The sequence below is a fragment of the Sciurus vulgaris genome (assembly GCF_902686455.1).
Source record: "Sciurus vulgaris genome assembly, chromosome: 10".
Classification (NCBI taxonomy): domain Eukaryota; kingdom Metazoa; phylum Chordata; class Mammalia; order Rodentia; family Sciuridae; genus Sciurus; species Sciurus vulgaris.
Window position 1 is genome coordinate 116965947 of NC_136470.1, and position 25957 is coordinate 116991903.

General features: G+C 50.6%; 1 protein-coding gene across 8 annotated transcripts in view; it reads left to right on the forward strand.

Annotated features, from left to right (window-relative positions):
- Window positions 1-273: 273 nt before the first annotated feature.
- The window catches only part of TEX264 (testis expressed 264, ER-phagy receptor), a 30013-nt gene continuing 4329 nt past the window's right edge, over window positions 274-25957 (forward strand). Inside the window, exons 1-4 of one of the 8 annotated variants that reach the window (XM_079101051.1) lie at window positions 274-379; window positions 1333-1399; window positions 3994-4285; window positions 13344-13565. In XM_079101051.1, the coding sequence (XP_078957177.1) occupies window positions 4028-4285; window positions 13344-13565 (480 nt within the window). In that variant the 5' untranslated portion in view covers window positions 274-379; window positions 1333-1399; window positions 3994-4027. Of the gene's footprint in view, window positions 380-402; window positions 723-884; window positions 1044-1141; window positions 1182-1326; window positions 1400-3872; window positions 4286-13343; window positions 13566-25957 lie in introns of those variants that run through there. The other 7 variants (XM_079101057.1, XM_079101053.1, XM_079101052.1 and 4 more) reach the window with 7 other exon arrangements.

Here is a 25957-nt window from a genome sequence, read left to right on the forward strand (position 1 = left end):
CCCAGCCTGACTCTTTACTATGGGCCACCGGGCTGACTTCCCCCGCGTCTGGAGCTGGGCTGTCGCTGTAGAGCTCCCGCCAGCCCAGATCCCCTGGGGTGTCTGTCATTCAGTCACCTTCCGCGGCCTGGTTGTTTGCTGGAGGTGGGAAGGTACACTGTGGGCTCTACCCCAGCCAGATCCCGGGAATTGGCGCGCGCGTGTTGCCAAGGAGACGAGGCGGGGCCGCCCCCTGGGTCCGGAGCGCACGCGCCCACGGCCACGGCCACGTCCCGCCGCGCGAGGGGGCGGAGCGAGCGTGAGCGGCGGGCGCGCGCAGGCTCCGCGACCGATCCCGGAGCCGCTAGTGTAGGGCGGCGTCCGTGGGGCGGCTGCTGAGGTGAGGGCCGAAGGGGTGTCCCCGCTGGGTGTGGGCCTGGAGCCACGGTCCTCCCAGGCGCGACCTCAGGGCTCCCCGTGTCCCTTCCGTGGCGCAGGCCGACCTTTGCATATTGTACAGTCCACAGCTGGCCCCGGCCGGGTCCGAGGGCCTGAATGCGACCTTGGGCCAGCCCTTCCCACCCCAGGTCGCCCACTGCCTCAGCCGCGGGTGCGGGGCTTGTCTAGAGGCAGTGGAGCAAGAGGAGAAACTGAGGCATGAGTCACCTTTTAGGTCCACCTAATTCATGAGGCCGCGCCTCTCCGCCGGGGCTGCAAACTTTAGCGTCCCTTAAGTGACAGAGGTGCGTGGAACTACACGAGCCGTGAGCGAAGAGAAAGGAACTGGACAAATAGACGAGGCTTCGGGCCAGCAGGGGAAGCCCAGGGCGGGAGGCGGCACCCTCTTCCGCGCTGGAGCCCCTAGGTGCTGCGGTCTTGCCTCTTCCTTCGTTCTAGCACCGAAGTTTTGCCAGCGCGGGGCTCTTTAAGGGCCGACGGTCCAAGGGCCGGCCCTCCGCCTTAGGCGCACGTGAGCGGCCTCTGGAAGCCCGCGCCGGTCGCCAGCCCCCATGCTCGCTCACAGGGGTAGTGAGGCGTCTGAATCTGGGGCCTCTGATCCGAGGGTAAACTGAGGCCGGAGAGAGGGCACAGCCTTCCCTAGATTAGCGGTAGGGCTGTTTCGGCACCAAGTGTGGTAGCTAGAACCCACCAGGAAGAGGGGTATGAGGAAAGCTCCAATGAAGATCCTAGACATTTTGAGGGTGGGTTTGACTTCTGATTTCCCCGAGGATCTGAGTGATGGTGCTTGTAGAGGTCCTGGTGGGCTTCCCTTGGGTAGGGGTTAGTCAGGGAGTGGAGCCCTGCCCAGTGGTTATTTCCTGGGCTGGTGTGACTGTTCCTTTCTGCCCCTAGCACTGGAGCACTTGGCCCCTGCTGCGCTGGATGCCATGAGTTGCTAAAAGTGAGCCTGGCTTTTCAGGTGAGCGTCCCCAACCCTTCTTCCCTTTGTCTTTTGCAGGAGGTGGTAATTTACATTTCCCCTCTTACATTTTGTGTGCATCAAAGCTCTGCTCCTACGCTCCGCAGGAACATTTACCCCCCTTTCTAAGCGGTTTGGGAGAGGCAAAAGAAAGGTGGGAACTAAACTCCTTTGAAACAGGAAGTGTGCAGCTGAGAGAGTAGCACAGAGTAGTGGCTCCCAGAGCAAGTGGTGGCCTTTATGCTGAGAGCTTCAAGTCTTGGGTTCAGAGATGTCCAACCTGGATTAAATGCTTGGGCCTTTCTGGAAGCCAGTCACCAGGGAGAAGAGAAAAATGGAAATGGAGACTGGAGTCATGCTGCTTGGGTTCCCATTGCTTACATTTTGGTTCAGGTGACTCTCTTTAATACCTGTGTGATCTTGGACAAGTATCTTAATGTTACTGGAGTCCTCGTGTGAAACCCCAGGCTCCGATAGATCAAGCAGAATAGGCTGGGCCACCTATCCCAAGATGAGGTGAAAGGCAGGAAAGAAACTTTAATCAGCGTGGCCACTCAGGGAAGGACAGATATGAGAGTGCTGTGACCAAAAATTTTCCAAATTTCAAGGTTTTGTAGAAAAGAGGAAAAGGCAAGGGTTGGGGCTTGCATCGTTGGGGGTTTTACTGCTAGTGAAGCAGGTCATCCTGGTCAGGCCATTGTTGATTATCATCTGAGGACTGGTTCTATGAAGTTCCTGGAAAGGTCATCATCGGAAGGTCATCACTTGAATGGGCAATTTGGTTCCCATTGTGGGATGACTGCTCCTACTTAGGGGGGCAACCTTGGTTTTCTCATGGAATAATTGTTCCCACTAAGGGAAGCAATTTCATCACGGGATGATGGCTTGACTTTGCTTGGAGATAGTGTCAGTTCTTTGTCATAAATATACTTATCAATTGAGCCTGTTCCTGGATCCAAGGTAATTGCAGAGGGAAGTAGCTCAGAGGGGAGGGAAAAAAAATAGTTAAAAGAGGGAAATGGAGTTGAGAGGGACAAAATGAAGCTGGTTGGCTAGGTTAGTAACTGGACCCTCATTCAGTTATTTCCAACTACTTGTTCCCTGATTTTTACTTACCTTGTTGGATCATTCTGAGGATTAATGAAGTAGCAGTGTTTCAGCCATGTGTGCTTGTGTGTGTGCACACACACATACATATATATATATATATATATATACACACAGACACAGTAAGTACCTAGTGGAAGTTGTATTATCATCATCAAAACAGGAATGAAATTAATGAAATCAACTGGAGATAGGATGAGTGGGACAGGGAATGCATGCAAAAAAAAAAAAAAAAGATAATGAATCTGATGGTCAGGAGCACTTCATTATGATCCCAGAGGGTTAGAAGTGTACTTGGCCTCTTTTAGAGGCAAATGCTCTTTGGCTTGAAATGATTTTTTAGCATATTATTTTTACACTCACAGCCTACAGGGACTAAACAGTTCCTCAGACTTAAGTTTCCATAGGGCTAAAGCATTGCCTTTCAGCTTTCAGCTCTAAAACCTTTTAAATTTTAAATATTAATTACATAATACTAATTTTAAATAATTGGAGTGGGAGTGTTCCCCCAGTAGGTCCCATGCTCCCTTTCAGTAGTTTTCTGGGTGCTGTAATCCCTCTCTTCAAGTTACTCTGGGTAACCTGCTTTATAAAGAGCATTAGGTCTCTGGCTCTAAGTTGTTGGGGGGCCTAGACAGTCTGCCTGGCCTCTGTGGATCCTGAGCCTATTCCTTTATAGCTTCTCTGACTCTTATGAGTAACTGTTACTCCCCTGTCTTTGTGTTTTCTACTTCTACCAGCCTTTTCCTCTTACTTCTTACTGTTTCCATTCTGTGGGCTGGGAAAGTGGAGTGAAGCTGTTAGTATTGGAGGTTCACATATGGAAAGTGTAGCTCAGGCTGTTTTGCTCTGACCTGTCCTCTGATTCTGGATAGGTGAGTTTGCTGGATAGCAAGGTCCCTGCAGGACAGATGTACTTAGCAAAGGAGAGTTTCCTGTGAAAAGTCTCTTCTTGTGACACATTTCCTCCCTGGAGTTGTTCCTCATGGTTTTTCTATTAATAAGTGTTTGGATCCTAATGCCTGTCTATCCTCTGTCCTCTGGCAGTAGGGCCTGAGGCTTGGAGAGTCTGGGCCAGCAGTTGAGCTCAGCTGTGGGAAGGAAGAGGCACTGTGAGGAAAGACTGGATTGTGGTGTCTGGCCTATCTTAGGAGAGGCTGGTCAGGACCAGGAGTCTATCCCTTGCTGATTCATTCTTCTGTCCCTCTATGACACAATTTTCCCAGGTGTGACCAGGGCTGTCAGCTGCCAGGCAGAACTTCTCTGAGAGCTTCAATGACTGTGATTAAGAAATAAAGAAGCTTGTGGCTTCAGTCATCCTTTGTAGCTCCCTTCTAGGTCACTCTATGTGTAAACACCTCTGGCCCCTCCCCCTTCTGGGTCAGAGCACCCAAGACAAGGCTGAGGTTGAGCCAGAACAGCTGGTGGGCAGGTGGGCACAATCAAAGCAGGCTATCAGCCTCCTTTCTCTTCTGTCTCCTTTGCAGTTGCCTTGGGGTGCAGTGTGGGAGGCCCAGAGCCATGTCGGACCTGCTACTCCTGGGCCTGATTGGGGGCCTGACTCTGCTGCTGCTGCTGACGCTGCTGGCCTTTGCTGGGTATTCAGGGTTGCTGACGGGGGTGGCAGTGAGTGCTGGCTCGCCCCTCATTCGCAACATAACTGTGGCCTACAAGTTCCACAGGGGGCCCTATGGCAACACTGGGCGGCTTTTCACGGAGAGCTGCAGTATTTCCCCTGAGCTCCGCTCCATCGCTGTCTACTATGACAACCCCAACATGGTAAGGAGTCTCTATGAGGTTCTATCCCATGGATAGACCTGGGTCTGGGCTTAGTGGGGCAGGGGAGTTTGGGTTTCTGGGGAAGGCTTGGGAAGTCTTTGAGTTGGCCTTGCAGACCACCTCCTCTCTGAGCTTGAAGCCTCTTTTTAAAACTGGACTATTGCTTCAGGCATCCATTAGCTGACTTTTTACTTGCCCAGGTCTGGTTCCCCTTGTTCATGGCTACTCATGGATTTTTTAGTGTAGTAGACTTTATTACTGTGAGTCCCAAAGCTTCTACTTCTACTTGGATCTTGGTCCTCTGCCTCCTCCTCTTGCTGTCCCTTCCTCTTCCATCTCCATTTGGGGCTAGTGCTTTAAGGCCAGACAATTCAGATTCTGCCCACTCTCTGGGGTCACATCTTATTTCTGTCCTTTTTCCTCCTTCAGTTCTCCTGCTGTAGTGAAAGGGCATCCCTATGGGGCATGGGGCTTGGAATCCTAACTCTCCAGCCATAATGGTGTTTCCTGATCTACGGATGGTGTATTTCCTTAGACCTCAAGCTCCTGGTTGAGAGACAAGTGGAGCCAGATGAGCTACTCAGATCATCCAGAATGCTGGGTCAGAGACGAATCCAGCATCACTGGCACCCTGTGGGCGTCTGGCTGTACTATAGCCTATAGTGAGTCAGGGCTTGCCAATGTAGCCTCCTGCCATGCTATGGGGTGGTATTACCCACACCTGGGTGACCTGACAGCTCTGCTAATGGCTGTTCAGCCTTCATTTCTGAGTATTTATGAATCCCTAGCTCTATTTTCCTTGTCTGGAGAGCACAGTTGAACAAACACTATAGCCTACCTACTCTTGGCTGACCAGGTGTCACTGTAGCACTGGTTGAAACAGGGTATGCTGATTCCCTCTCTCTTCCAGGTCCTTCTCTGTACCTATACTCTACAGATAAATCAGACCTGGTCCTGACTTCAGGAAATTGTGTGGTTGGCAAGTCAGCCTCATACAAATGATTCTTTAACAAAGCCCTGGGCTCAGTGTCCACAGAAGTTTGAGGTATGAGTTTAGAGAGGGCCTCACATTTGCTGGGGAGACATAAAGAAGAGGTGTATTTCAGTTGGGCTTTCCCATATGAGTAGAATTTGGCTCTGCCACAAAGGACCACATGACTAAGAAAACTGTAGGAACAAAAGCTTAGAGACATGAGATTGGAGGGGAAGTGGGGCCAGTAGGTATGTGGTAGACAGAAAGTGGTGGAAAGAATCCCTGATCCAAGTGGTGGGGAAGTACAGCAGGTTGGGAGAAAGGGTATGGCACCCATTTGTCACCTTCATTTTAGGAAGCTAATTGGAGGACAGGTGGAGGATGGAAAGAGATGAGGCAGGGAGACCATTGAAAAGATTGAACTGGACCCAGGTAAGAGGTGACATAGGCTCCTAAATCTGATGCCTTATCTTCAATTCTGCTTAGGGTCTGTTGTGTAAGTCCCTGCCGCTCCTGCCACATCTGGCCTAGGTAGAACCCCTCTGCAAGGACAGAGGAAGGAGAAGAATCCCTGTAGCTTCCTCTTTTCTCATCAGCCTATCTGTATGTTTTTAAAGTAGCACATTGCCTCTTTGGTAGGAGATGCTAATTCCGGGTTGGGAAGGGCCAAGGCATCAGATATTCTGGGGCCAGTGCTGGAGGCTGGGCCAGGGAAGAATGAGATAGAAGAACCCTGATGAGGGGGACTTTCCCTATGACCCCCTGGCCTGGCCACTGCTTCTAGATGGCATACCATGCAGCTCTCCCAGAGATGTGGACCCCATAGAGTGGGCCCTCCTTGTCCAGGATTGACTAGAAATAGTCTGACTTAGATGCTGGTCTGGGGGGCCCAGGCCTGAGAGCAGACATTGAGAGTGGCAGTTCTAGATTCTGATTTTATCCCATTGCTGTCATGCTGTGCGATCTTGGGCATATCCATAACCTTTCTAAGCTTCTGTTGCCTCATCTGCAGGATAGTGGTAAAATACCTGTTTCATAGGTAGGCTGGCACGGACTTAGTTAAGTGATACAGGTGAGGCATTCACTTCAGTGCCTGTTCTTCAATGGATGTTTAACAACAACAAAGAAAAAAGTGGGAAAAACATATCTGAGCTGGGCCTAGACCCTTGACCTGTATGGACATCTGCCTGCCTGTGGACTCATCACATAGGATAAATGAGCTAGTGAAGGTGGCCTCTCTGATTCTGCCTCTTCTTAGTCCTAGGTCACTCCAGAAGATACTTATGTTCCTATTTAGAGCTGACTTACACCCTGGCACTTAGGATGACTTAGGGACACTTGGGTTTTCACCTGCTTTAGGAACTGGGTAGTGCATTCTCTGCTTGATGAAGATTATGAAAGGTCCAGGACCCATGCCATCACAGACCTTCTGGTCTGGAGGGCTCTGAGACCTCCTGTAACACACTTTGATGCCATGGAAGGGGAGATTCAAGTGCAGATAGCACTTTCTTGTTTTCATTCAATAAATATTGAAGTACTACATCTGTGCCAGGCTCTGTGCTGGGCACTGGTATGCCATGGGGACCAGGGATCCCGTCCTTTATGACCTCTCAATGTGGGGGTGTCAGGGAACCTGGAGGGAGGCCCCATTCCCATCCTGGTAAAGGCTGAGAAACGACGTTTGCTACTTTCTAGGCTGCCTTTGCTAGCGTGGTCCAGCAGGGGGCCCTGTATATTCTTATTCTCTGAGAAAGACAAGATAAAGACTGACCGGTTGCATATCTCTCCTCTGCTTCTCCCTCCCCAGCGCAGCCCAAATGGAATCAGAATGTGGTTCTCTGTTGTGAGTGTGGGGAGGAAGCAAGGCTGTTTTACACTCTGAGGGTGGAGTAGTAACCAGGTAGAGATGCCACCTGGCTTTGGATGCCGCCCCTACAAGTTGTAGACTTAGAGCTCTGCTCCCTAGCTACAACCCTTCCTGGCCTAAGTTGGTCAGCCAGGAGATTGGTCCCTGAGAAAGGTCTGGTAAAGCCCCACTAAGGCTAAGTCCAGGAAATGACACAAGAAAGGGGACCACTAAGATAGGACAGTGGTGGTTTCTTTGGGCTCCTTAGTATCAGATGCTGCTTGAACTCTCAGCTCTGTGTCCTGGAGCCCTGTATAGAAGGAGGCTGTGAGACCTGAGAAGATGGTTTCTGTGAGGCAGAAGGACGTTATTCCCTTTCTTATCCCTGAAGGCTTTGGGTTGGCTGAAGGTTGGGGAGGGAGGAAGAAGGGAGTATGTGTTGGGAAGTGAACAGGCTCTGGCAGTGACTCACAAGTGTTGCTGTCCCATCAAGGGCCCAGCATTTATGAACTGTAGGCCATTTCCTTTTCAAGGTACCTGAGGGCTTGGGGTTGGTTTTAGAGACCGGAGTCAGGTGTAGATGGATATCAGTCACAGACCTGCCATATCCCTCATACACACTAGTCCACACTGTCCTTGCATAGTTAGGAAGTGTCCTGGTTAGAAAAATTGCTCTGTCCTTGTCTCTGCTTTCAAAGTAGGTGCTGGGAGTTTGGAAATTGACTTCAGCCTCTTCTTCTGGACCTTGTCATCTGGGAATCTTCAATGTTAGAGGGAAAGGAATTTGCTTGGAGGACCTTCTATACTTCCCTTGATCCTGTCCATCTCTGACCTGTGGACAGGCCCTAGTGTCTGGTATGCTCTCTGCATGCCTGTGGTTTGTCCTGTTGCCAACCTGTCTCTCCACCTTCTTTCCCACCCTCCACTACCCTCCTCTACTGTTGTATTTGGGGGTTAAGCAACCTGCCTGGCTGAGGCAAGAGGGTGGGACAGCCAGTTGCATTTACCTGACCCAGGCAGGCTGGATCTGCTGTTCATATCCACCACCTGCAAGGGATATTTTCCCCAGAAACAGAGTAGATGGGGGAACTGGTGACACTTTGGATTCTACCTTTAGGAAGCTAGACTGTCATTGAATCTCCCTTTTCCTTTAAACCACTGACAATCAAGACCTGGGGCCACCAAGCCTGCAAGGCCTGACACTGATGAGAATTCTGAACTCTGTATGTGTGGGAGGCAGTTAGGTCAGATGAAGTCTGAGAAGGGGATTTCCTAGGATTGACCTTCTCAACAAGGACAATGAGAATATGGGCTAGGCTCATGCTTCCTGAAGGTCCAGACTGTCCCCTATTCCAATTACCCTGTAGTTATTTTCTGCCAGGTAGAGCCCAGATCTTTGCTCTGCAGCAAGTTTACTGTGGGACTGGTCTGAAAAGGCAGATCCCTCTCTGACCACTTGAGCTGCCCATGGAATGTGGTATGGTGAGGTAAAGTGCAAGAAGAGAGGGCTTTGAATTCACCCTTCTGTGATACCAGTGTAAGACACTAGATGTGTCACTCAGCCTCTCTGAGTCTGTCTCCTTAGCTATCAAGGGAGATGAAAAAATCCCTACCTCAGGGTTTCCTTTTTTGTTGTTCATTTGTATGCTTTGGTGCTGGAGACTGAATACAAGGCCTCTTGCACGTGCTTTACTATGGAGCTATACCCCTATTCCAGGGTTTTTGTTTTTGTGGGGACTAAGTGATGAAGATAAGTCCCAATATTTGGCCCCTAATAGGTGCATAGACCCTTTGACATCTGTCCTTGCCTCTGAGAACTTTGTAGGCAGGGCCTTCATACCTTTAAGAACCCTGCCTACTTCCTGCAGGTTGCCTGAGCTGTGCGAGGAGACACAGTGCAGGGAAAGGCCATTGTGCAGCCTTTTCTTAGCTGGGTGCCTAATTCTCAGACTTCCAAGTGGGAGTGGGTTGTATGGTGCAACTCTGGGGCTGGTCTGCCTAGATTTGAATTTTGACACTAACACTTTTGCTGTATGACCTTTGGTTTCCTGGGCCTCAGGGACAAGGTTGATAATAGCATGTACCACACATGACTGGATTTAATGACTTTACATGTTGAAGGCAGCAGCTGGAGCAAGTGGTGAGGCATTGTTAGGTATTGGCTGTTGTTAGAAGTGTCTTAGAGGAACTGTTTCTTAAAGAATTCTAGGTGGGAACTCAAGAAGCCCCAGATCCCCTCTTTGAGGATTGACATCTTGCTGACTCCTCCCTTCCATTCCAAACCTGAAATATGGGGGTCCTGACGTCTGGCCTGGCTAACTGCCTTGGCCCATGTGCTGAATGGTGCCTGAGTCAGTGTGCCTGGGCATCAGCTGCTCAGAGAAGTTGGACACACAAGTCTTGATGTGTTGACTTGCAGCATCCAGGACAGTAAAAGAGGCCTACTGTCCGACATCTGTAATGGGCAGGTCCTGCTTCCCTATTATCCTGTGAGTACTAGTGCAAGTGAAGGGCACTGCCTCTACTTTTTCCCTTACCCTGGGTGGATAGCTCTGAGTTTGGTGGGCTGGCATGGGAGGGATCAGGGAAGCCCTCTGGATCTGGCACGGGCAGATGCTACAGCCATCCCTGTTGGTTGTGCAAGTTGTTGACCTAATCTGGCCATTTCTACTGAACCCAACACCTAGGTTTATTCTGGGCCGGCTAACACCATTTCTCTTTTCTAGATCCTGGAAGAAGTCAAACTTATCCTGTTCTTACACTCAGTCAGAATTCTGAGGTGACACTTTATTCACTGGCCTGACAACATGGGATTATAGGGGCCTGTGAGACCTCTAGATTGGGCAGTAGTGCCAGCCTTAGGACCAACTCAGACCTTGAAGCTTGAGGTTTCAGAAAGACTGCCCTGTTCTCACATTTTTGGGGCTAAGGAGACTGTGCAGCCCAAAGGAGATGCCCCGGGGCCTAACATACCCCTGTCTCTTTCCTGGTGTTCTTACTCTGAGGGCATATCCTAGGTTGACTTTCCTCTTCCCAAAGTGGCAGTGGGTCTGGCCACTGCGCGCTCTCCCTGGTGTGGTTCCTGACTGGTACAGTTCTGGTCCAGCTGTTCTTGGTACAGGTACCCAAGTAAATGACTGATAAGGGGAAGAAAGGGAGCAGACAGGTGAGAGGCCCAGGCCTTCATCCTAGGGTTAGTTCCAATAAGGATGTTGTCATTGAACCAAGGTGGATGAGATCTCTTGTCATCAGGAAACTTCACCTTCTAGGCCCTTGGCAACCTTAGTAGGCCATTCTCCTGGAGGTGCACCTGGGCTTTCCTGGGGGCCTGAGAAGCTTTTCTCTGTTACTGGACTATCCTTCCCACTTCCTGGATTATTTTAGGATCTGCCCTATCTCTTTCTTGCTCTTTCCCAACTCCAGCTTGTGATGGGGCTGCTTAGCAGATGGTGGGCTTGCAGAGGGATTGCCTGGGCTGCAACCAGCCACCGACTGGGGCCTGTGAGAGGGTAAGAAATGTCCTAACTTATGGAACTGAAGGATTGCTCAAGCAGAGAGGCCCTGTGCTCCACAAACCTTCAGGATCCTGGGAGCTCTGTCTCTGTTGTCTACCTCTCTTTGTAATGGCAGGAGCTCTTCATTTTCTTCAGGTAGAAGAAGAGGCTTGATTATAGTGCATGGCTTATGTGCAGCTGTGTGCATGTATGTACCATCACTGAGCATACTCAAGGACTTTCAGTGTATGTAGGATACTGGACCTTTCTGCTTTGAGACTTGGAGCGTGGTGGTGGGGAGAGATGGGGAGGCCTCATTATAGTGCAGCTCAAGACCTGCTTCCTTGGTAGGTATTTGGGATCACAGGAGGGGTAGCTTGGTGGGGAGCAACAAAAGGCTTCAGCGGGGAGGGTTGAGTCTTGCAGAATGGATGGGAGTTTCCCAGGTAGAAGGGACTCTGGAGTAGGGTGAGAAGGAATATCTTGGGCAGAGGAAGTAGCTTATATAAAGGCATGGGAGGACATGGCATGTTTGATTGCAAATAGTTCCTTGTGGATGTGTGCAGGGTTGTGGCAGGAGAGGAGGATGGCAAGGTGGGCTAGTCAGAGCCTGGATCTGTCTCTCCCTCTACATGTAGATACTCAGTGGGTGCCTGCCCTTCTAGGCTCTGGCCCTTACTGGGGTCTGGGGCAGCAGAAGGAATGTGAGATGAGTGTGTGGACAAGTCCAGGCAGTGTTGAATGGCCACTCTAAAAGACCACCTTACACGCTGGACTTGAGGGTTTGGTTTCATTTTAGAGGTAAACCAGGAGCCATTCAGAGACTCAGTCAGGGTTATCATGTACATGTGTTCTTGTGCCTTTGGGATACTGAAGAAGGTGTTGAGCTGGGCACTCTATGAAGGGTACTAAAGTGATCCCAGGAAAGACCTAAATCCAATTAAAGAGGAGCAAGTGGGCTGGGGGGATAGCTCAGTTGGTAGAGTGCTTGCCTGTCAAGCACGAGGCCCTGAGTTGGATCCCCAGCAACGCAAAAAAAAAAAAGAGGAGCAAGCAAGTGACCTTCTACTCATTTCTCCCTTTAAATTATATTGGATGTTTCTTTTGTATGGCATAGGATGCTAAAAACATGCAAGTACGCTTTGTGGCAGGCACAGTCCCTTAGCTTGTTAGCGGAGGTCTGTCAGCAGAGGCCCATAGAGGATGCCTGTAGGAACCTCCTGCCCATTGGCCATTTGCAAGTCTGGGTGTGAGTGGGGCAAGTGCACCATCTAGAGACAAGAAATGGTACTGTAGCAATCTGTGCCTCTTGCCTGGGTAGAATGAGAGAGGCTCCAGACCAAGAGAAGTGACTGTGCTGTAAATAGATTTAATATGGGTAATAAAGAGTTTACAGTAAATTATTGAGGGAATGCTATTTGGAAGAGGAAACAGTGCCACCAAGCTACCCTAAAGGGATCCCTAAAAAGGTGAGCCTTTGAACCTGAAGGGTGGGCTGGGAGGAGCTGTATATTCAGAAGTTAGGGTTGGATGAGCATTCTAGGCCAAGGCACAGTTGTTGGGATGGTGTTATAGCTGTGAATAACCAACCATTGTTATGGAGCTCTTGGTGAATGCTGGGCCTGGGCTAAGGCCTTATGAAGTATTTCCTTTAATATGACAGGTCTATATGTAGATATCAAGGAACAGGGTTTCTCAGAGATTTGGCCAAGAAACATAACTCTGGATTCACACTCTGGCCATCCTCTCACCTCTGTGGTTCTGACCACTGCACCATATTGCCTGTCACCAATGCTCTGAGCCAAGCTTGATACTATAGGATTCAAGGGATCAGCAAGGGAACTAGAGTCACATAGCTGGGTGATGTCCCAGAGGTGATATCTTGGAATAGGTGTCCAAGTCCCAGACAGAGTGTGATTCTAAGATTCTAAGACAGGGCTGGGTTGACGAGAGTAGAGGAGATAGAGAAGGGATAGAGAAGGGAGAAAACTCTAGGGGATTGCTGACAGGGCTGGGAAAGGGCTCTAATGGAAGGGTAGAGGCAGACAGGTAATGACTTTTCACTATCTCTCCTAAGATTCCACTCTGACCTGTAACCTGTATGAGTACCTGTACACACACACACACACACACACACACTTGCTTTCCTAGGGCATGGATATAAAAGCAAGCTGTGGTCCCTTTTCCTTATCCCCACTCAGTTCTGCTTCCTTGCCTGCCATAATTTCTCTGCCAATCAAACTTGCTTCTCTAGGCAGTGGGAGGGAAACAAGCTAATTGGGCTATGCTGGATCCAGACCTCAGGATCACTGGTCTGTAGTCCTACCAGAGCCCTAGGTACTAGGGGCTGATAGAGGGTCACATAAAAAGATGGGCGAGCCCTCTCAGTGTTGCTGTTGATGGGCCATGTTGGGGATGGTTCTCTGTCCTTCCCTCTCCAGGGCTCTTGGGGTACAAAAACCAAGTCTGAACCCTCACCATGACCCTTGGGTCTCCAGTATGGGGCATAGCATATTTGTTGAAGGAGGAAATGAAGGGTGGAAGAGAGTCTTGTAGGAGGATGCATAGGTGGGCTATGGTTGAATTTTGGCAGGAAAATGTTCAGCTTTGTCCTGGTACCAGGGAGTGTGTGACCTTTGGAAGCAGTTAGTTCTCCCAGGCCTGAGCTGGCATGGACTCAGGCGACAGGAGGTCTGACAGCCTCCTTCATTTGCTCAACTCTGACCCCCTGGTCTGCCTCTACAGGTGCCCCCTGAGAAGTGTCGCTGTGCAGTAGGCAGCATCCTGAGTGAAGGCGAGGCGTCTCCCTCCCCAGAGCTCATCCAGCTTTACCAGAAATTTGGCTTCAAGGTATTCTCCTTTCCAGCACCTAGCCATGTGGTGATGGCCACTTTCCCTTACACCACCTCTCTGTCCATTTGGCTGGCTACCCGCCGTGTCCATCCTGCCTTGGACGCCTACATCAAGGTGAGACACACACAGCTGGTGTGTTTGGGATGGGGGCATCAGCCAAATCCCTTGGGTGGGAATGGGGAGGACTGCCCAGGATGGGAGGAAGAGATGGTTTGGGAAGAACAACACCCTTGGCTCTGTGAGAGCAGGTGCCTATGGTGCTAGGAAGATGGGCAGAGGCTGTCGTCATCTTGTTCAGACGCCCAAGAACTTATGGGGGCCCGAACATTTCCCAGGAGATAGTTTGGCTCTGGTTTGACAAGAGGTCTCTAGTGCTCATCCTGCACTCCAGGCTCAGATGGATGGACAGGTCAACTCTATCCCTATTCCGCTGGAGACCAACTGAGCAAGGCCCTGAGATCTCCAGTGGCTGAGCAGGCCCCAGGTTCTCATGTTTTGCCCTGGCCTTTCCTCTTGATGACCTTATACACCTGCTCTTTAAGGTCAGGACTGGGGAAGCAATAGCAAACCCTGTCTCCTTCACTTCCTGATCTGGAAGGAAGTAATGGTAGTAGCCCAGCCTCTGTAGAAAAAGGAGGAAAGCCAACCACAAAGAAATCTGACAGAACTCTCTAAGTCTACAGAGGTCTTAAAAACTTGCCCTTTGTCCATTCTTGATCCTATAAATGTTCTATAACATTTACTTGGGTGCTAGTAATATGATCCCAGTTTGGGCTTAGAAAAGATTAAGCATTCATTTGACTTGTTTATTGAGTATCTGTATATTCAATGCTGTGCAGGCTACTTTATGAAAAGTTAGTATATGAACTAGGCATTTATGGTAAGGTGATTATGTTAGGTAATTAATGTTAGACAAAAACAGTATACATACTAGAACACAACAGGTTGGGAAGGTCAGGGGACCCTCTTGGATGGAGTGCTCAGGTACAGCCTCACTGTGAAGGTCATTTCAAGGCAGAGTCATAGAAGAGCCTTTGGAGAGGAGGTAAGAACATTCTGGGCAGAGCAGGGTAAGGAGCACAGGTTTGATCTAAATGTATTGAGGAGTCACTGCAGTGTTCATTTGGGGCCACATTTGTACAAGATGGGCTCTCCCATCCCTGGGCAGGTTGGGACTGGATCATGAATCAGAGGATGGGTGAACACGCTTAGAAGGCTGTCATAAATCCCAATGTGAATGATAGCTACTTGGACTGGGCCAGTGACTATAGAGATGTGGACCAACATGATGTTTCCTAATCTATTTTGTGATAGAACTGATGGACTTGGGATGGATTGGCTGTTGGGAGAAGTGTCAGTGTCACAGAGGGCACTGCTTCCCTTTGGCATAGTCAGGTGGGTGAGTGTATAGTGGTGTTTTCCATTGAGATGTGGGGACCTGGTCTTGGGGAAAATCAGCTCTGTGGGTGTGTCAATGGAGCTGTCTAAGAGACATCTTGGTGGGGGTGTGGAGATTGCTGAGTGGCAGTGATGTATGTACAGTTAGGAGTTCAGAGACGCCTGGACTAGAGAATATGGGAACATTAACCTATTGATGGTATTTGATCTGGAAGGCTACTATGTGTCTCTTCTCTTCTCTAGGGCCAGAAGGGCAGTGGATAGCCTGTGGAAACAAGGGCTGTGTAGAGGGCGTGGCCACTGTGGCTAGGATCAGGGAATAGGATAAGAGAGTCAGCAGGAGTGAGAGCTTAGCAGATTTGGGGGAACTTTGTGATTTTGTTCTCCAGAACAGCTTAAGACAGGAATAGGACATTAGTGATGGAAATGGGAGCTCAGATAGAGCCTGGGTGAGGAGGTACAAAAGTCTGGTGTCAGGACTGGGTAACAAATAAACAAGGCTGTGGTCTTGGTGGTCAAGGACAGACTGAAGAACAAGCACTGGTGGGCAGACTTGTAAACAGGTGGTCTGTTTCGGTGTCCCTGGTATCATGGTGGGATTGTGGTGGAAAGGTGGAGGCATGGAGAGGATAGAGGCAAATTTCTTTTGTGAGCTTGAGGGTGGTGGCCCAAAGGGTACTGGGAAGGATGTGATTTTGGGGGCTGAAGTTGGATTAGAAGTGCAGAAATGGGGTGATGGTGAGGGTAGGAAGGGAAATACCAATCAGTGCCTTAGGCCTGTTCACATGACACCTGAGGGTGTCTTTCTTTTTTCATTTGGGGAGAGCTGGTGCATGGTGTCTCTGGTCCTGTCTGTGCCATCCTCAACCTCAGTGCTAATCTTGATGGGCATCCCTGGGAAGAGACTTACTGGGTTCCAGATCTCAGAACAGGGAGTGTGGCATGTGGTGTGGTGGCAAGCAACTCAGTTACCAAAGCCTTTTCCCCAGCATCAGGGATTTATTTTTAGACACCTTTGTCCAAATTTCCCGGCCTCTGACAGCTTCACAAGTTGCCTGGTTTTGACGTCACCTCTTTGATGAAAGCCCTTCCTCCTTCCTCCCCCTCTTGTGGGAGCCTGTCAGCTGTGCTCCGTGCTCCATTCTCCTGTGGTGGGGGCTGGGACAAGTAAGCAGGGGTATTAGGGCGAGCAAGGGGCTTCTAGAGATGTTTGATAGGCTTGCTTATGTGGGCATGGCCAGTGAGACAGTGAGAGAGAGAGAGGGAAGGCTGCCCACTGAGGAGGCGCAGCCCAAGGTCTCATTTTGTATTGGTGCCCATGTGTTTAGTCTGACCTTGTGGCCTGGGGAACTAAGCTGGGGAGGGATGAAGAAGGAGCCGCCTCTGTTTGCTGGTCACAGCCTGTAGTCAGTGGGGGCTGGCCCTGTATCTCTTTTAGCCCAGGAGACAGCAGTAACAGTGTAATGCTGCCTCCCACCCCTGCCTTCTCCACTGCCCTGTGGTTAGAGAAAGAAGGCTACCAATGATACTCTGGGTGCTTCTGACTCTCCCAGTGTTGACAGCTGGTTGCCTCTATCTGTTTGTGCCTGCACACACACTCCTTTCTCTCTGACTCTGGGACTGCTGTGAAGGTTCTTCAGATGGAATGAAAGCAGCCATTAGCATTCTGTTTGAGGATGGGGAGGGAGGCCTGGAGCCCTGCTGCTAGGAGGAGGGGAAGGAGGGTTTGGCAAGCTCACCTGCCTCCCAGAGGTGAATGGATCTTAAAAAGCTTTGGGTCTGCGAGGTGGAGAACAGCTACAGTCCTGGCAGTTGCAGATGTGCTTGAGCCTTGGAACAAGATTGGTCTCATGAGTTAGCAAGGGACCTGAGGGTCACTGTGAGGAGCCCAAAGAGAAGCATTTGTCAGGCCCTTCTGGGGATTCTGGAAGGGATGGCTAGATCCCAGCTTTATGATCTGAGAGACAACTTTTGGCTCTGGCCATCCTTGCTCAGTTCAGCAGCTTGGCAGACTGAACTATAGGAGCTGGAACTTTGCCTTTTTCTACATAAGCTATTGGAGGCCCTCAAGCTGAGCACTCTGGAACAGTGTGTGTGAAGGGTCCATAGGTACTCTGTGACCATCACTGTATGTGGAAGATGCCCCAGCTTGGTCAGGCTGCTCCACTGGTCCAAGGGCAGGAAACCACTCCCTGAGTCCCAGGAAGATGGCATCTTCTGGAAGCTGTAGGACGGAACTAGGTTTCATCGAAAGAGCAAGCCTGCTGAAGAGCTGGGGGCCTACACGTGAGCCCAGAGCAGTGGGTAAATGCCCCCAAATTCACTGTTTTTTTAAAACAATTTTCTATAGCATTTTATTTTATTTTATTTTTCAATTTTAGAACTAGTCTTAATGATTATCCAGGGAAGGGTTTGGATACGTGGAACAGACCAGGACTGAATGATGGAACTGGGGATCCCACATGTGGGTGTGTGTGAAAGACCCCTAGTGTGGGACTTGGCTCATGGCTGTCTGTAGCAACTGGTAGGAGGACATTGAGAGTGTCCTGCTGAGTCCCCAATACCTGACTTCCCTCCCAGCAAGGTCCAGAATCTTTTCTATAAATCCCCTTCTCCAAGGTCTCTGATTTCTGAAAGTTTTCAGGGGAGAGTGCTTGTAAAATGACTTGAGAAACTTTGAAGTTTAGGGAGACAGGGCATTCATTTGATGGTTGATTAACTGGGGGCAGGCAGGCCCTGAAGTCAGACCTTGCTCTTTCTCCATAGAATTGTGGAGGTTTGCTGGAGGAGTTGCCAAAGGGATGTGATTTGCTCGTGGAGGGAACATTGGTGGCTGAGTTCTGGGCAGCTGGTTTGACTGGGGTTGTCCTACTAGGGATTTTAAGGAGGAGGGGACCCCAGACCTTAGTTCTAGGATTGTTCTGAGGTGGGAGCCTAGAGATTTTGCTGAAGTGCTCTGTGGTGAGCAAGCTAGGACCCTTCTCTGCTTCAACTGTAGTAACTCTACCTTAGGTCCTACAATCCAGATGATGCTTTAGGGTTTTGTTTGGAAGAGGGCTTCTGAGTCTCAGCTGGTTTAAAGATGTCTGTTCTGAGAGTTGTACTACCAGGCAGATGCCCTCCACCTGTGCTAGTTGCATACCTGTTCTGGATCTGGAGGATGCACAGTAGCTATAGTGTGAAGGGAACTGGGAGGCACTAGGCCCATCCTTGCACAGGTTGGGCTCCCAGAAGAAACAGTTCTTTCTCGGGGAGCCTCACTCTTTTTAAAAGCTGGAACTCAAGGGAAGCCCTGGGTAGCTACAAGTTGGGAAGCTCTGGGGTGGAGGTGACTGAACTAGTGGTGGGTGATAGCATGACAATGCCTTGAGGCAACCAGGAGCAGGTGCCCCAGCAAGGTACCTGCAGAAATGAATAAGGCAGATGAGCTATCTAAGAGGAAGTTTGCAGCAAACTGGTCAGGACCTGGGTTTTGCCCACTAGGCTCAGAACCCTGTGCTTGTTTCCTCTTAGCCTACCTCCGTGACTCTGAGGGAGTCAATGGGTAGGTCCAAGTCCGTGCCAGAACCAGACCACCAGTGTAGAACAACAGGGTGCTTGCAGTGGGAATCTAGGTGAGGGAGCCCCATGGGAAATTTGAAAGCTGTGGTCAACTCTCTGCCTACCACCTTTGCCTATTTAATGTCGAAGAGTACTATGCTTTATTTTAATAAGCGAAGCTGGGTTGAGAATATAGCTAAGCACAACTTATCAAACCCATACAAACAAGACCAGTTTATTTCTCAGCACCCCTTTGCCCCCCAAAAGAGGAATGCCCTCTTGGCACCTTAGCTCAGTCTCTTTAGTCTTCCTTTGTATGGCATTGTTCTGGGCATAGGATCCAGCAAGAGAGTCCTAATCAAATGCAGCATCCTCATTGTTTTGCAAATGGGAAGGTAGAGGGCTAGAGAGGGGAGGTTTCCCAAGGTCAAGGATGAAGTAATGGCTTAATCCAGACTGGGCCTCCTAGTCTGAGGTTGTTCTCATGGCTCCTTGCCTTTTGCTGCTCTGCCCTGTGTGTGAATATGACTCAAACCAAGAAGCTGAGAACTTATCAAGAATTTGGAATACACTTGAGATGTGCCAGGGTGGGCCTGGGATTGACAGTAACATGGCCCAGCTACCTCTTGACCCTCTGTCTCCAGCCCTGGTAGTTAGAGTTGGAGGCTGAGGCTGCTGGTCTCAGCCTGTTTGTTTAGCAGGCACTCATTAAGGGTGACCTTGTAGCTGCTTCAGGCACAGGAAGCAGCTGCTACAGGCACCTTGTTGGACCTCCTGTCCTCATCCTCAATAAGATAGAGGCTGCTCTATTCCCAGGCTTCCCTCACTGGATCTGTAGTCAGAGCCACCACCTGCTAAGTGGCCTGCTTCAGCACCATGAGGACAATGTCAGCTGCCCCAGGACCTGGGGCTTTGAAGCCTCAGAACTCCTTCATCTTCCTAGCCAGAGCTTAGCCATGCCTGAGGAGAGATGGGTAAGGGGAGGGATGGAGCTACTGGGAAAGGCAAAACAACTCTTATGGGGTGGTGGCATTTGGGCTGAATTTAGAAGGATGGGCAGCATTCTTTAGGTAGGATGGCAGATCAGGCAGAGGCACTGGCATTCATTGAGGCTGAAGTGGCAAGGAGAAGCAAGAGTCTGGGCCCAAGAGATTAGGCTGGGTCCTCCAGGTACTAGGGAGTCACTGATGGTTTCTGAACAGATAAGTGACAGTGTCTACTCAGAGCTTTTGAGCAGAACTCTTGAGACTGGTAATAGGAAGGAAGAGCTTGAGGCCATAACCAAACTTTGAATTAGGGAAATAGAACTTAGCTGAGAATAGTTGTGACTCTCACTCCAAGATATACCAAGCCAAGAGGAGACCCTCCCACCGTGCCAGGGCTTGGCTCCCCTGTATACCTTGGGAACTCCTCCTGAATGTTGGGGAATGGAAGCACCTACAAAGGGCCAGGCCTCTCCCCTCTGCTGGCTTTGGCAACTGGAACCTGCTCCCCGGCCTCTGGCTTCATGTCTCCTGCTTCCCCTCCTCCAGGACTGAAAACACAAAGCCAGCCTTTGCTGGGGTGGCGTGGGAGCCACCACTCTCAAAATATCAGCTTGGAATATTGTAGCTTGGCAGCCCTGCAGGACCCTGGGGGCTGAGGCTTGTCTAGATGGTGCTATGGGGTTGGTCCATTACCAATCCAGAGAGAGTCACCTTCCCTAGGCAGATGGGGCTCATGAAAGAAGAATTCTGTTGCTCTTCTCCAGAGAGCTTGGGATTCAGCACTGAGGAGGAGAAAGGGATTCTGAAGAGGGAACTTGGCCTGCAGAGAACTACTCTACCCTTTAGCAAAGCCTTCAGATAAGGAGAGGTGAACCGTTTCCTTATATACGTAGGAATCCTAAGGCTTCAAGACTGGAAGAACTTCCCTGAGGGAAAGATGAGTTCAGAGTACCAGTTAGAACTGGGAAATTCAGGGCCTTCTCCTTCCTTCTCTCCCTTCTGCCCTGTCTCTTCTCCATCTCACTTGTCTACTTGTCCTTCCCCTCTGGCATTTCCTGACTTCTCTGTCTCCCAGGTGCTTGACTTCATGGCTCCATCTGCACTGAGCAGCCTTCCTGCTGCTGGATAATCAGTCAGCAACATTTTTCATCAGCTTGTGAGCTGAACTGGGCTGAAGGTCCTTGACTGCACAAAGACTATAAAGAGCCACTGGATGGGTGGGCTGTGGAGCCTGAGCTGGGAGGACTTCTGCTAAGAGCCCCCTCTTTGGAAGGGAGAGCTTTGGGATCGTGGGGCCGATCCACCCAGAACTCTCACTCTCATGCTTCCAAGCCCTCTGGTCCTGTTGCATAAGGGCCCAAGAAGACCAGAGCAGGGGTGAGCTGGAGTTGTATATTGGCCACCTGGGCCCTGGGGAAAAGAAACACTAGGCATGACTGAAGACCTGGGACATCACAGTTTGGGCACTAGGATACATGAGGACTTGTGTCTCATATGTCTGCTTAGAGGGAATCATTTTTCTGCTCCTCAGTGCCCCAGCCCACCCCATGCTTGATTGCTCCAGAGGCCCCCCTCCATGAGCCTCTGGGGAAGCCAGGACCTTACAGCGCCAGGGAGATGAACAGAGGTGTAAATTGTGTGGCGAGCTGCCGGCACTGAGGTGAAAATGAAAAGTCTTCAGGCAGCAGCAGCAGCCGGCACAGCAGGCTGGGATGCCAGGCACTGCGCACTCACCTCCCACTCTGCTGTCACACCTCCCCCTCTGCATCCTTCCCCAGGTTCCAGCCTAGGCCTGGCCCTGCCTGCCTGGCTCCTTTGCCACCCATGCCACGTAAGGGGCTCCCAGACCACCCCCAAATCCCCCCTGGGCTAGACCTGGCCCCAAGAGGGACTTGCTCTCTTCACCTCTTCTTGCTTTTGTTATGTTTTGCAGTTGACTGACTGGTGCACAGGAAAATGAGCCATGTTTTAGTTACCTTTTGACTTAATGTTTATGGTAGTTCCACTGTTGTTTCTTTTTGGCTTTTCCAAATATATAACTGTCTTTAAATAATGGTGTTTTTATTAAGCTTTTCCAGTTCTTCACTTCTTTTGAGATTTTTATTCTAATCCCTTTATTTCATAGTTGGGAAAATTGAGGCCCAGAGGGAAGCTCTCTGTTGGTCAATAGCTAGGCCAAGGTTCTGGGCTTCTGCCTGGGGCTCTGTGTGCTATTTCCTGCCCTCTGTTTTCCCTCTCTGGCAGTCTGTCTTGCTCCCTGTCTCCTTTGCTTGCATTTTCAGTTTTGGGCCTTCCTGCTGTGAGGGGGAAGGAGTGGGAGAGGGTGCTCACTAGCCCTTCTGCAGGCTCTCCCTGCTGACAGTAAGTGCCCCCACAGACAGGTCTGGACCAGAGACTTAGGAGGCCTAGTGGGGATGAGGGAAATAGGGAGGGGGAAGTTGACAGAAGTTCCTGGGCAGAATAATAATAATGTGCTGCTTTCTAGCCAAAGCCTCCCTGCTGTACCTCCCCCTGAGCACTTTTCACATGCAAGGCAGACCGGCTGCCTGAGGGGCCTCCAGGGTCTGAGCCCCCACTTGCAGGGACTGCTGTGTGCAGGCGGGTTTTGTGTCTGTGTAATTAAAAATGTGTATGCATCACTTCACCCAGTGAGGAAATGCTACCACCTTGGGTGGGATGCAACAGCTGCTTTGCTGATGTATGGCCGCTTGGCTGTCCAGCCTGGTAGGGAGAAGTTGGAAGGACCTGGGCAACAAAGGGGCAAACAGAAAGCCCAGGGCCTCTCACTCCAGTGAGGCAGGAGGTAAGGGGCCATGATGAAGTAGGGATACATCGGGTAGACCTCATCCCTTTCTGGGCCTCAAGCTCATGTATATGTGTGACCTGCCCACATTGGCACCTCCTTTTGGGCATTTGCTACCTAGCTATGAGCAAAACCCGCTCCTGGGCAGCTGGGAGTAGGATCCGTCTTTAGCCTCTAACCTGACACTGACCTCTTCTGTCTTCTATCCCTTCCGTACCCACAGCTGAAGCCAGCGTGCAGGGTAATGTTCTGAAAGTAGATCACAATGAGGATAGTTCAGCTCTTCTGTCTTACCTCCTTCCTTCCTCTCTCAGAGTTCAGAAAGACCTGTCAGGGGAGGTACTGTGGGTCCTGGGATGAAGGGACCTTAGCTCATACTAGTCTAGTCCTTTTTGGGAGCCCTGAGCTGAGTATTTGTACCCCTGTCCTGGAGATGAGGTCAGGCCACTGTGAGGAGTGAGTGTGTGGTGTATTCCTAAAGTGACTGAGGCAGTGGTACCATGGCAGCCTGTGTGAGGTGATGAGCTGTTTTTTCCCTTGTCTTTCTGTACTCCTGGGTGGATAGCCAGTGTTGATACAGGGTGGGGTGGTGACAAAGGATGTGCTGATGACTGGCCATAAGACGCCCTGTATTGTGGTGGTATTCCAAGTACCAAGTACTTCTTTTGTTTCGGTTTGTGGAAGGCCCAGGTGGGAGGGAAAGACTGAAGGTGTGTCTAAGGGACTGGTACTTCCCAATTCAGTTTTTAGCCATTTCTGGTGAGACATTGGCATAATTTGCCAACTTCTTCCTATTAGGTGGAAAGGGCTGTGGATGGTGCATCTCTCCTTATTTTGGAAGAGGACCTGGTAGTCCTATGAATTTATATGTGTGAGTGAGCTCTTTTGGGTTATGAGTTTGTCAGATAGCCAGTGGGATCTCAGTGGCCAGAGTAGGTTCCCCTGTCCTGTCAGTGCCTCATATGGCTCTTACTGTCTGGGCTGTGGAAGTGGGTGTACCAGAACTGGGAGGACTCCAGGCTCTTTCAGGCCCATTCTGGCTCCTTTCCTCAGTATTACCAGACCAGTATGGCATTGAGCTGGTGTCCTTGGCAATTGGCAGTCTGCTCTCCAAGGGCTCCCTGGGGCTAGCTGAGGGAGAGGCAGCTGGCCTTGCTTTCCTCCAATAGTTTTCCAATATTTACCTGCTCATAGACATTCTGCCTGGGCCCTAGCTCCTGCTGTGCAGCAAGGACCTGAGAGCCAGCCAATGGCCATCCTTTCCTCCCCCTGAGGCTACACCTGGCTGGGAGGGAAAGGGCTTGTCCTCTCTGCCTGATTACTCAGGGACAGGGCATATGGCAAGTCCTGCCCCCTTGCTCTCTATCCCCAGCCTTCACTAGATTCATTTCTGCTTAGAGGGCAAAACACAGAGGGGAGTGGGGAGTAGGTTCTCCCAGGAAGAGGACCTCAAGGGCAATGATAAATCCCTTCCCTGCTGTGGGCTGAGGTTGGAAGTTTGACTGCCTTCTTCCTGTCCCTTTTCCTCTGCCCCTGAGTCTGAATTTTGATAGGACATGGCATGTGTTTACAATGATTTGGGATTTAGCAGTCAATGGGATTTTAATTAGCTCTGAGCTTCCCTCTAGTAAGGAGGGCCAGGGACCCCTGGGCAGCAGGGGGTAGGATCAGGTTGGGTTTGAGTTTGAGGCAGGCCGGGGCAGCTGATACTCCCCGTGTAGGAGGCTGCAAGTGGGTAGGAATGGGCAGAGAAGGAAGGGTTGTATGGCTGGGCTACAGTTTTTTCTCCATCCTCTGTCTCCCCCGTTCCTCTGTTCTTCCCAATGGCTTTGAGATGAAGGCGACGGAAAGGATGGAGGATGCGGTTTCCATGGCAACGGGGCTGTCCACAGCCAGGCAACTTCAGAGCAGGGCTCTCCGGAGGAGGCAGATGTGCAGAGCAGCCGCAGAACGAGGGGGCTGGCAGAGCAGGTAGCACAGGGTGGCTGCCTGGTACTGCCCATCCTGATGCCCAGTCTAAAAGAGTGGAAAGAGTGCTACTCCCTTTTTTCATCTCTGTTACTTCCAAGCTCCTCCAGAAGGAAAGCTAGGGAGGTAGCCTGAGTACCAGCAGGGATTGGGGTAGGGGTTGCATCTCCATTGCTCCTAGAATCTCTGAGTAGACACAAGTTTTAGTCTCTGGGAACATTCCCCAAAGCCAGCCCTCTAACTCTTGAGGTGGTTAATGGCCACTCTGCTGTTGCTCCTTGAACCCTTTGAATGCCCAGAGCTTGAGGATGGAGGTGAAGGTCATTCCTTGATTAGATTTGGAGACCCTTTTTTTCCTCTGACAACCAGGGGAGGACCCAGACCTTCTTCAGGGAGTCTTCTTGACCCTGACCTTAGCAGCTTGACCCAGTTTGTTGAGTTGGGCTCAGGTTTGGCAGGGGGCCATCCCCATGTGCTAGCATTGTAGAGGTCCCAGAGCCTGGTAGCTCCAGTTTCCTGATGTTGTGTTCTTGGCAGCTTCCTCTTGAGGACCGGGCTGCAGTGGGCTTGTGGGAGGACTTGTGGAGGCAGGGGTCTGCTCATGGCCTCATGAGGTGAACAAGGCCTGGAGAGTGACCGGGTTGGCAAAAAGATTGGATTCAAACATGAAAACTAATGACTTTCTTTTACTGACCTTGGAAGCATCGGGGCCAGGGTTTCCCTCTGAAGTTGGACACATGGAAACAGGATGAAGGGCTTAGCCTGAGTCACCTGTGGAGTTTAAAAATGAACTGCACCTGACCTGGGTCAAGCCATCCATTTCCCATGTGACCTTCTAGATACACCTTCCTTCCAGCAGGTGCTGAAGGTCCTCACTGAATATGCCTTTCAGGCTTATTCCTTCTCCCCTTTTTCTTCCATGGGCTCATTTTACCCTTATTTACTGGCTTTAATTGGAAGATTCCTCAACCCTCAGGTTGGCCAGGAAGGCGGACAAGTGGAGTCCTGGAGTGGCTTTTCCCTGCCAGGCTATAAGTCCCTCATTACCATTAAGTGGAAGGCTCATTTCAGAGCTCATGGTGAGAGCCGGCGGGTGCTATAAATAGCCGTGTTGTGAAGGTTGGCGGGTGAGCAGTGACAGGGCAGGGGCCTTGCAGTTATCTTGGTGGGTAATTGCACTCCAGCACAGGAAAGGGGAGTGGGGGCTGGCTACAGAGCGAAAGACACTTGACCCCTGATCTGATTGTTCCTGCCTGCCTCAGGGCAGCTCTGGCATTTCGTCTGCCTGCTTCCTCACATTGGGGGATAGGGAACGTCAGGATCTGTGTCTAGGCCGAGGGCAGCAGGGTGCCTGTCAGAACTTGGGACCCTGGAAGCTGATACTTCACCTCATTGGTTAATGTTCATTGCTAGACATGCCTGTCTAGTTCAGGTTCTGCCTCCTCTGCTCAGTTGAAACCCTGGGCCCAGGGGTAAGGAGGTTTCGGAACCACATTTGATAGTCTTCAGGAGTTTACATAAATCTAGCAGGGGAATGGGAGTAGAAAGCAGAGTCTGTGGGAACATGTCTGCAGGCAGGGTCCCAAGGCCCTAGGGTCAGTTAGCATTGGTCAGGGGTAGAGAGGAGGTCAGGGGCAAGGGATTCTAGGATGGAAAGTGTGATAGGTCACACCTTGACTTGAGTACCTGGGACCATAGTTCACAGGGTCTTAGTGCTGGATGGTGTAGGTGTGCTAAGCTTCATGGTCCATCCCAAGCCACTTAAGGGGCTCCCAGACCACCCCCAAAGGGGGTGGTCCAGCTTTTTGTCC